Source organism: Cololabis saira, chromosome 7 (assembly GCF_033807715.1).
Source record: "Cololabis saira isolate AMF1-May2022 chromosome 7, fColSai1.1, whole genome shotgun sequence".
Taxonomy (NCBI): domain Eukaryota; kingdom Metazoa; phylum Chordata; class Actinopteri; order Beloniformes; family Belonidae; genus Cololabis; species Cololabis saira.
Genome location: NC_084593.1, coordinates 6,230,770 through 6,241,705, shown reverse-complemented (window position 1 = coordinate 6,241,705; position 10,936 = coordinate 6,230,770). Strand labels below are relative to the sequence as shown.

Here is a 10,936-nt window from a genome sequence, read left to right as displayed (position 1 = left end):
ACTGAATTTGATGTTAGAAACTTATGTCAAAAAAGTTGGCAACAAAACACTGGAAAAGTAACTGGCTGAGAAAAGTAACTGGCCAAACTGATCAAAAACAACTACCGGTAACTGGATTAATTGGGAACAAGTCAGTAACATAAATGAGTATAAAAGGAGCCTGCGTCTGATGATGTGGGTTTGGGCAGCTCACACATCTGGAAAGGCTCCATCAATGGTTAAAAGTACAGAGGTTTTAGAGTGACAGTTCCATCCAGATGTTTGGTATATTTAACCAAGGCAATGCTAAATCACATACTGCAATTATCACAATAGTATCACTTTGCAGTATGTTTTAAATGTGCTTTATAAATAGAAATTGTTCAGCTCAGAATAAAAATACTACTGCATCAACATTTGTTAATAACTTTTACATCTATTATCTGAAAAACATACTGACAAGAAGATCATGCCGCTGGTTTATCTGCAAGACTTTATTTCTGTCTAGGTATTCACAATATTCACCTTATAAAATACATCGATCCTGCAGTTATTTCCACATATTTATCATTAGATGATTAAAAGGCCTCATTTTTTAAGAACAAATCTCTCTTCAAGATATCTGATTTCATTGCCGATAATAAAACATCCCTTAAAAAAATGTGAACTTTAAAATGTGCTGCATATTTGTCCCTGATTATTAACCAATAATTCCACTGATTATTATCAAGGTCCAGCCACGTTTCAGAGGGGAGGGGTGTCTAAACATCCTGAGGGATTCTGGGACGTTGGTCGGTGCACTCGCACTCCTCTCTGCGCTGCAGGGTTTCAGACGGGGTTTCAGACGGGGTTTCAGACGTTGTTTCAGACGTCGTCTCAGGCCGAGCCCGTCCCTTGGTCTGGCATGTGGGGCAGCAGGCGGTGTGTCCATCCCGTCTGCAGGACGGACAGGACAGAACCAGCTGGCAGCAGAACCGGGTGCTGCAGAGCTCATACCGGTCCCAGGGACAGCTGCAGTACCTGCAGCCTGAATACAGAATGGAAAACACATAAATAAAATCATTAATAAAATGGGAAGTGGCATCTCTGTCATTAGAAGATGCAGGGCATATTTGTCACCGAAATCAACTAAATTAATAATACAAGCTTTAATCTTGTCAAATCTTGACTACTGCCCAGTGGTCTGGTCAAACGCCACAGCAGACATGATCAATAAACTTCAAATAGTACAAAATAGAGCAGCTCACATTGTCCTTGGTTGTGATTTCAGAACAAGTGTATTTAAAATGCATAGAAATCTCAGCTGGTTAATGGTAAGGGAAAGATTACTTTATAGAATAGAAGAAACATCTATTAAATACATATAAAATGTATTTAATTATTATTAAATGGTTATTGGTTTACTAAAAATGGTCATTGGTTCAAGTTACGATAAGTGATTATAACTTAAACGCATTGTCGATGACTATACATTGTTTGAATTGGTTGATGCTATTTAAAGAAGGTATGATTTTGTATTGTAATGCATTATATCTAAATGTTTAACGCAGGGGTCGGCAACCCAAAATGTTGAAAGAGCCATATTGGACCAAAAACATAAAAAACACATATGTCTGGAGCCGCAAAAAAGTCTTGAATAAGCCTTAGAATGAAGGCAACACATGCTCCATGTTTTTCATTATGCACTTCGAGAAAAAAGTCGAAATGTCGAGAAAAAAGTCGAAATGTCGAGAAAAAAGTCGAAATGACGAGAAAAAAGTCGAAATGTCAAGAAAAAAGTCAAAATGTCGAGATTAAAAAGGAAAGGAAAAAAAGAAGAAAAAAAGAGAAAAAGGGAAAAAGATGAAAAAAAGAAAAAAATGAAAAAAAGAAAAGAAAAAAAAAGGAAAAAAAAAAGTCAAACATTTTTGAAAAAGCTCCAGGAGCCACTAGGGCGGCGCTAAAGAGCTGCATGCGGCTCTAGAGCCGCGGGTTGCCGACCCCTGGTTTAACGGAATGACTAACCTTAATGTGAGTGTCAAAAGGAGCACTGGTCTTATTTGACAGAAATCTAAAGTATATTTTTTATTAGAATTTCCTTTTTTCTTTTCTTTTCTCTTCTCTTTCTTTACTACCTCTTTAGGTTTGCTTTTAATTTTTGTCATGTACTGTATATTAAGTGTTGGACCCCAGGAAGAATAGCTGCAGTTTTGCTGCAGCTAATGGGGATCCAAATAAAACTATAAACTATAAACAGAACCAGAGGGATTAAAGCCAGCGCTTGAATATTAGTGGTGTTTTCTGTTTGTTCACATGCAGACCTGAGAGGACGTCAGTGTTGGACGAGATGGCGTAGCGTTCGTCAAACACAAAGAGTTTCCCTCGATAGAAACCCTCTGGGAATTGTTCCAGGTACTTGTGAATCCCACCTTTCAGCTGGTAAATCTCTTTACACACATTCTGCAGGCAAAGCAGGAGAGTCACTAGATATATGTTAACCAGAACGTACACAGACGACTGCAAATTTCACTGCTAAAAAGAGATTACAACTGTACTATGTTGAATAAAACAAAAACACTCAGCTCACTTTTGAACGGAGGTAAGCGGAGCCGCGCTCGCAGCGGATTCCTCCCGTGCAGTACATGAGCACCCTCTTGTCTTTGAACAGTTCCAGGTTCTGGTCCACGTAAGCTGGGAAATAACTGAACTTACGGATGTTTGGAGCCAAACACTGAGTGAACTGCCCCTGACGTGACAAGAAAAGGATTAGAATAAATCCGTATTGATCCCACAAAATACGACACAACCTATCAATGTCACTTTTCATCTGACTAAAACATTAAAAGCTTATGAAACATGCATTGAAAACATACAGGACTGTCTCAGAAAACTAGAATATTGTTCTTTATTTTCTGTAATGTAATTACAAAAACAAAAATGTCATACATTCTGGATTCATTACAAATCAACTGAAATATTGCAAGCCTTTTATTATTTTAATATTGCTGATTATGGTTTACAGTTTAAGATTAAGATTCCCAGAATATTCAATTTTTTTTAGATAGGATATTTGAGTTTTCTTAAGCTGTAAGCCATGATCAGCAATATTAAAATAATAAAAGGCTTGCAATATTTCAGTTGATTTGTAATGAATCCAGAATGTATGAAATTTTTGCATTACAGAAAATAAAAGGACTTTATCACAATATTCTAATTTTCTGAGACAGTCCTGTATATATGTGAAATACTGTTTAGGTAATGTCTACAGCACTATGTTACTAAAGTATGAATCATATCAAAAGATTCTTTCTTCCCTGATGGTACAGGCTTTCTCAAAGATTATGATGCTTGTATTTAAAACTTAAATTGTGGACTGATCTTTTTTAACTGGTCTTATATCCAGCGTTGTCATTGGTTGATACTGACATACACATATCAGCTAAAAACTGATCAGACAGAAGAACTTCCCAACACACACTTCTAGTTGGTCATGAAGCATGTTTGAGAGGAATTATATGTACATGTGTAGACGTGTGGTTTTCTATTTTGGTATAATATCTGATTAGTATGACTGTAAAAAATAAATAAATGTAAGTGACTACTTACAATTTTACTCTCGTAAAAGTTGCGGCAGTCAAGGAGGATGGTGTCGTTACACAAATCCCCTTTATCCAACAGAGTTTCCACTTCCTTATGGAAGACTTCAGGCTCCAGATGAATTCCTGGGAGGACAAACAGACAATAACTATTATAACTCTAGATGATTTAACAAATACGTAATGTAAGTAAGAGGTTCACATCTGGTGTGACATGATGAACTGATACAAAAGAAACCTTCTCAGTTACACTTGAAGAGGACCAACTTTTTAATAGTTTTATAAGAAATGTGTAATGCAGATTAGGAATGGGCGATATTTTACCGTTCACGATAAACCGTCAAAAAAATTCCCCACGGTAAGAATTTGTCATCTCGTGGTAAAAACGATAAATTCCCGTTGATGACGTTTTTGTGGAAAGCTGATTTATGGTTTTGCGTTAAATCGCCGTAGGCTCTGCGTCGATTTAACGCAGAACCATACATTAGCCTTAACAAACATGGCGGAAGGCGGATCTGAGAGCGAGGAGCTCGTTGTTAAACGAGGCTCCAGCTCCGTTATCTGGAACTGGTTTGGATTTAAAAAGAGAGACGAGGAGCAAACATCATCTATTATGTGCAGAGTCTGCAAAAAAACAGTGAGTGCAAAGGATGGCAATACAAGTAATTTATTATATATAACATATTATATATAACAGCTGCTGCTGAGGTTTCCACCAGAGTGGTGTAATAATTGGTGTAGTTTAGTAGTATTTAGTATCTTTTAGAGCAGTGTTTTGGGAGCTCCAAAGACTGAATGTGGTGATAGATTTATAGTTAAAAAGGTGGAGTTGAATTGGTATTTTTTTTATCGTTATCGGGATAAATTCCAGAAAATATCGTGATACATTTTTTAGTCCATACCGCCCATCCCTAATGCAGATGTGTTATGTATATTATGAACAGTGTAACAGCAGTGGAGTTGCAGTTAGGAGCAGAAACATTACCTGCCAACTGGTAGGAAATAACATCAGGATCCACTCCCATCGGGACGATCTCTCTGTAGACGCCGACCTTCAACTCTGTGAAGCACTCAGCCCCCCCGTCACTGGCCTGAACACACACAACATGCACCGCTACATGAAAACAATACGGATCCATTTTAGGTCGTTCTTGTACTGTTCAGAAAAAAAGAAATCAAAAAAATTAAAAAAAAAAATTCAGAACCTTTTACAAATCAGAAAAAAGAATAGTGGGCATGATATGAAAAGAAGCGAAAATACATTTCCCCCCAAAGATAACCCAAGATATTTAACTTCACCTTATTTCTAAAACTCTGGTTCCCAACAAAGTCATCCCAGGGGACTTTACCGAGAAAAGAAAATTCAATACAGTCTATAATATAGATAGATAAGATACTTTATTAATCCTTTGCAGGAAATTAAGGTGTTACAGCAGGTGTTAAATAACACATCTGCATTACACATTTCTTATAAAATTATTAAAATTTGTAAGTCTAAATAAATGCAGTCCAATTAAATCTATTCAAGACCTGATTATATTTGAGTTCATCTTAATGTGCTATAATCTAGTTTGTTCGCATCCTTTACACTTGCATTCATATTAAATATTTACTAATAATATAAAATTGTACGTTATGCTTCATCTTTATTTGTCTCATCAACTTAATTTGTTAATAAACTCAGGCCTGAAGCTCAAGACTAAATGAGTTTGGTTGAGGGTATTTGAGGACTCGAAGCAAGTTAAGAAAACAAGATAAATCTAATAGAAATATCTGTTTTCAGGCAGGCTGCTGCTATTTGGTCCAAGAGTAGTTTCCACTAAAAGACTCAATCTTACAAGAGCAAATATAAGTGGATGATGGTCAGGGCATATCCGCTCTCTTTTCAAGGTCATTTACACTTGTATGTGAGAGCATTTCTGTAAAGGGGGAATTAGAAGACTTTAAAACAATTTAACTTGCCTTCAGTGCTACTTTTTCGCCCCACAAACAACCGGGCTTGAATATTAATAAATTAAATTAAGCCAATGAGACGAAACATACATTTTATTTGGTGTTGTTGACCAAATCAACAAGCTTGATTTAAGCGTTCCTGTTGAAATGTAGAGAAGTATCACGAACGTGCAAGACTTTTCACTGCTATTCCTCATCTGATTCTGACCTTAAAGTCGTCTTTATCCATCTTGAAGAGAGGATGTGAAAGCATTGCATCGATGTAAATGTCCGTGGCCACGTCGGTGCCACCGACAGTCCCGTTGATGCCTTCGGTTCCCACCCGGACCTGGACAGAAACATCCACAGAAAGTACGAGGGAAAAGTTTAACAATTATTTTTTCAAATCCTAAAATAAGCAAGTTTCTGTTTTTTAGATACTGAAGTCAGTATACGTAGCAATATATATTTGTGGCCTGTAAGGGACATATAGATCTGCTATGTTGACTAAAGAGCATCCGTGTGGGCAGAACTGGTATTACTACATAGATAGGCTTTAGGCCCAGTCCCAATCCCCCCCTAGTCCTACTTTTCAGCATTACCCCTAAATGTTGTGCGTTCCCGTGAGGGTAGTGGTGTCCCAATTCCTCTTTGCATGTAGGGCTAGTGGACATAACGAGGGCTAGTGGACATAACGAGGGCTAGTGGACATAACGAGGGCTAGTGGACATAACGAGGGCTAGTGGACGTAACGAGGGCTGGTGTGTATGTCCGTCATTTATAACTATGTGTTGTAATTGCTGCTGCCTATCTTGGCCAGGTCTTCCTTGGAAAATAGGTTTTTAATCTCAATGGGATTTTCCTGGTTAAATAAAGGTTAAATAAATAAAATAAATAAGTATGAATCTAGCCCTTCACAGTGAGGGATTTCAGATACTGACTCAACGACCGAGGGCTAGAGAAAATTTCCCAAAATGCTTTACGTCATCATTTGCAGACTGAATCAAACCAAAAAACATGGCGGACATTTCTAATTTTTAGTGAATAAAATCAATATTTTGAGTTAGTTTCTGCATAAAAATGCATTTTGATTACATTTCTGCCGATTTATGGTTCTACATTACACCAACGCATTTATGTCGATTTAACGCGGAACCATAAATCAGCTCCTGAGCCGGCGGCTGTTCTCATCCTGAAAACTTCGGAGCAAATTTCTTAACAGGCGTTATTTGGATAAACTGAGCCCAGGTTGGGGATCTTAACGGTTACTTTTACACCTGAAAAAATATTAAAACTTAATAAAGTGGCATATTAACAGCGCTACAGCAGAAATTAAAACAGCTTTTAGCTCTGGGCTTCCTGATATGGTGTGACGTTTGTGCAAACGTAACTACACAGTCGCTTACGTACCCGAACGTAAACCACACAGTGACGTAGCAAGTGGTGTCCCAATCCCTAGGGAACATTACAAGGACCCTACGCCTGTGGCTTCATTTTTAAGGCTAGTGGTAGAAAGTAGGGGGGGGATTGGGATTGGCCCTTAATATCCTTCAATTTTCCAGCTGTAGTACACGTGTTAAGAGTTGAATCACCTTGCCGGTTAAATGTAACTTCTCACATAAAGCTTTCTGCCAAGCACAGATGACACGTGGATCCTCCACTTGACAGTAGCAATAGTAGAGCAGAACCTTGCCAGGACCTCTGTGGAAATGAGAGAAACATAATGAGAACCTTTGGTGTTAGTTAGAAATCATGAATAATCTAGATTTACTCATATAAGGAGAGCATCACAACAGCACCAACATGTATTCTTTGAGTTTACGTTTTAATCTGCTCCTCAGAGACGCGGCTGATATCAGGTATCCATCCAGAAACGTCTACTGCGTCTGCTTTGTGTCCGTTAAGCTGATCTGCTTCACTTTCTTCTGCCAGCTGGCTTAACAAATGTTCATACGTGGCCCGTGAGAGCTGCTGTATTTCAGCATCGTGAGTTCTGGCCACGTGTTTGTGAACGGCAGACTGTTCGTTAAAGGTCTGGTCGCAGCAGCACCAAAGTGTCCCTCCTTCCCCGTCACATCCCTGCTCCTTGGAGGCCACAAACCTGGCAAAAGACTGTGAAGACAAAAGAGCAAATACTGTATGATCAAATTAATGTTTCTGAATGAATTCAATGTTTGTTCATCTTTAAGAATGTTTGTACAGGACTGTCTCAGAAAATTAGAATATTGTGATAAAGTCCTTTATTTCCTGTAATGCAAACATGTCATACATTCTGGATTCATTACAAATCAACTGAAATATTGCAAGCCTTTTATTATTTTAATATTGCTGATCATGGCTTACAGCTTAAGAAAACTCAAATATCCTATCTCAAAAAATTAGAATATTCTGGGAATCTTAATCTTAAACTGTAAGCCATAATCAGCAATATTAAAATAATAAAAGGCTTGCAATATTTCAGTTGATTTGTAATGAATCCAGAATGTATGACATTTTAGTTTTTTTTAAATTGCATTACAGAAAATAAAGAACTTTATCACAATATTCTAATTTTCTGAGACAGTCCTGTATAGCACTGGTGCTTGAGAGGTTTGCACACGAGTATGTGTAGCAGTAGTGTGATGTGACAATAATAAGTGATTTTGATTTGATTTGATTTATTTTTGTACATGTAAAAAAACAACACTTCATGAGAAGTTTAAGAAAACAAAACAACAAAACAAAGAATTTCATCCTTTAAAACTTGCAATCTTGATTTACATGTGTCAAAAAAGGAGTAGGAAGAAGTGTAAACTTATTTAGTCCTACCCCCATTCACTGATCATTTAACCTGTATTTATAAATATTCACACACTGAACTCACACTGCTAAATAACAGTATTATTAGTATTATTATTATTATTATTATTATTTACTGTAATTATACTCACACACATACTTATACATGCATACATACATACATACATACATACATACATACATACATACATACATACACATAGTTTAATATTTCTATATATTTGTATATTTGTACACACACCCCCATACAGGACTGTCTCAGAAAATTAGAATATTGTGATAAAGTTCTTTATTTTCTGTAATGCAATTAAAAAAACAAAAATGTCATACATTCTGGATTCATTACAAATCAACTGAAATATTTCAAGCCTTTTATTATTTTAATATTGCTGATTATGGCTTACAGTTTAAGATTAGGATTCCCAGAATATTGTAGTTTTTTGAGATAGGATATTTGAGTTTTCTTAAACTGTAAGCCATGATCAGCAATATTAAAATAATAAAAGGTTTGCAATATTTCAGTTGATTTGTAATGAATCCAGAATGTATGACATTTTTGTTTTTTTAATTGCATTACAGAAAATCACATTATTCTAAATTTCTGAGACAGTCCTGTATAAATATTATATATAGATTTCCTTTGAGTCACCATATTTGTATGTTCAAGCTGTGAACACACAAAAAATATTCAAAATTCACAACTTGTATCACTATTTGGATATTTTAGACTACTAATCCAAATATTTACCACCTTAAAAATCCACAAACAAGGCAATAATGAATCCTACTGTAGTAAAATAAGACTGTTACCTTTAACAGACACACATGTTAGTTTAGTTACAGTCTGGTTAACAGGAATCCATGCAACCTTGGTGGTTTTTCTCACCTTCCTCTTGCAGAAACTGTAGCATCTTCTTTGTGAAGCACACATGTGTTGGTGTTGTTTTAATCCATTAAAGGTTTGAGAGTCAAACTCCCAGCTCGTGAATCCCGAGCAGACACTTTCATCAGCAGCCATCGTTTCAAAGGGGAAACCACGTCCAATCAAGACATGAAACTTCTCTATTTTAACATTTCCGACACCTTGCGTTCTCCAAAATCTTCGTCTACATTAAATTAAACACATTAAACCTTCAACCCCAGCGTGATCAGTGGCATGTTACAGGACCAGGACGAGTTTCAGCAGGCGGACAGAAAAACGTTGCACCATGAGTTTGTCATTGTTTTGTTAAATAAAGTTATTGTAAAAAAAACGACATCCTGTTATCTCTTTCAAAATAAATCGACAATAAACAGTTAAAAGCATAGACATAATAAAGAGTCTGTCTGAGTATGTCTATGGTTAAAAGGGCGAAAAAAGGGATAAAACGTCGCACTATGATCTCGTTAAATAAAGTAATAAAAAATGGCATCCCATTATCTCTTTTAAAATAAATAAGCAGTTAAAAGGAGGAAAAAAGAAAAAGTTGCACCATGAGTTTGTCATTGTTCTTGTTAAATAAAGTAATTAACATTATATTAAGTACATCCTGTTATTTCTTTCAAAATAAATCAAAAGGAGGAAATTCATTCATCGAGCAAGTGTGACGTCAGGAGCTGACCGGATGTTGTTCTACTAAAGTAGATTATTTTCTAACTAGTGGATTTTCTTAATAAAACCGTATTAATTTACTCATATTAATACCTGATTGGTTAAAAAATATAAATAGACATTTTTGCTATTTATTTTTCAATCCACCATTTTGAAAGAACAGAAATTATGTAAGAATAACGTAAAATTACAATATGTATAAATATGTACATATGTACAATATGTATAAAATAATTAATTTTCATACAAAGCAACGACTTTAAAAACTACTTTGTGTCCAGAAACATCTTTTAAGAGGAAAATTAGTCTGACTATTCCAGCGAGAAACAGTTTTTCTCAATTTTTCAAAATAAAAGCCTAGTCAATACTTAAGGCTGATTTATGGTCCGCGTTACACCAACGCAGAGCGTACGGCGTACGGTACGCGGTGACGCGCACCGTACATGTGCGTCGCCGCGTACCCTACGCCGTAACCCCTACGGCGTAAACTCTGCGTCAATTTAACGCGGAACCATAATTCAGACTTTACACCTGCGTTTTCATTGAAAAAACTTCGCCGTCTTGGTCCGGTGGAAGTAAATTAACACCTAGAATACGTTTAAACATACCGAGACGTAATACAATACTTGGTTCAAGATTAGTTATGCTTTCCTATCCTCATCTTTACAAAATATGTCCTTCCGTTAATTATTTTCTATCCTTGTATTTTTTTCATCACAAACACCTCTTTACTTAAACTACTTAAACGTGAATTTTAAGCGTTTTTATTTATTCATTTGTAATAAATAAACAGAGGTGGTTGTCTCTATCATAGACATAAATACGTAGACGCCCCATCGAGCTGCTGCGTACGTCAACGTCGCCGCCATATTGGATGTGGCAATAAATTGACTTATTTTCATAAAGCGCGCTTCTACAAAGAAATGTACGTTTTACGTCTCATTAATTCATTCACACACGCACTAATATACTTGGGAAACAGGAGTAATTCATGTTATATCAGCTATAGAGAACAAGGTAGTGCCGAAAAACAATATATATCCCCCTCACAAAAATAAGA

At 36.3% G+C, this 10,936-nt stretch overlaps 1 protein-coding gene across 1 annotated transcript; it reads right to left on the bottom strand.

Annotated features, from left to right (window-relative positions):
• LOC133447436 (thiosulfate sulfurtransferase/rhodanese-like domain-containing protein 2) lies at positions 1–9,499 on the bottom strand. The gene is made up of 9 exons (XM_061726116.1): positions 9,172–9,499; positions 7,309–7,598; positions 7,079–7,187; positions 5,716–5,835; positions 4,540–4,645; positions 3,565–3,680; positions 2,546–2,704; positions 2,280–2,418; positions 1–1,006 (listed from the first exon to the last, which is right to left on the bottom strand). Exons 1-9 carry the CDS (start codon positions 9,301–9,303, stop codon positions 741–743), a joined length of 1,437 nt encoding a protein of 478 aa, XP_061582100.1. The 5' UTR covers positions 9,304–9,499; the 3' UTR covers positions 1–740.
• Between the last annotated feature and the right edge of the window lie 1,437 nt (positions 9,500–10,936).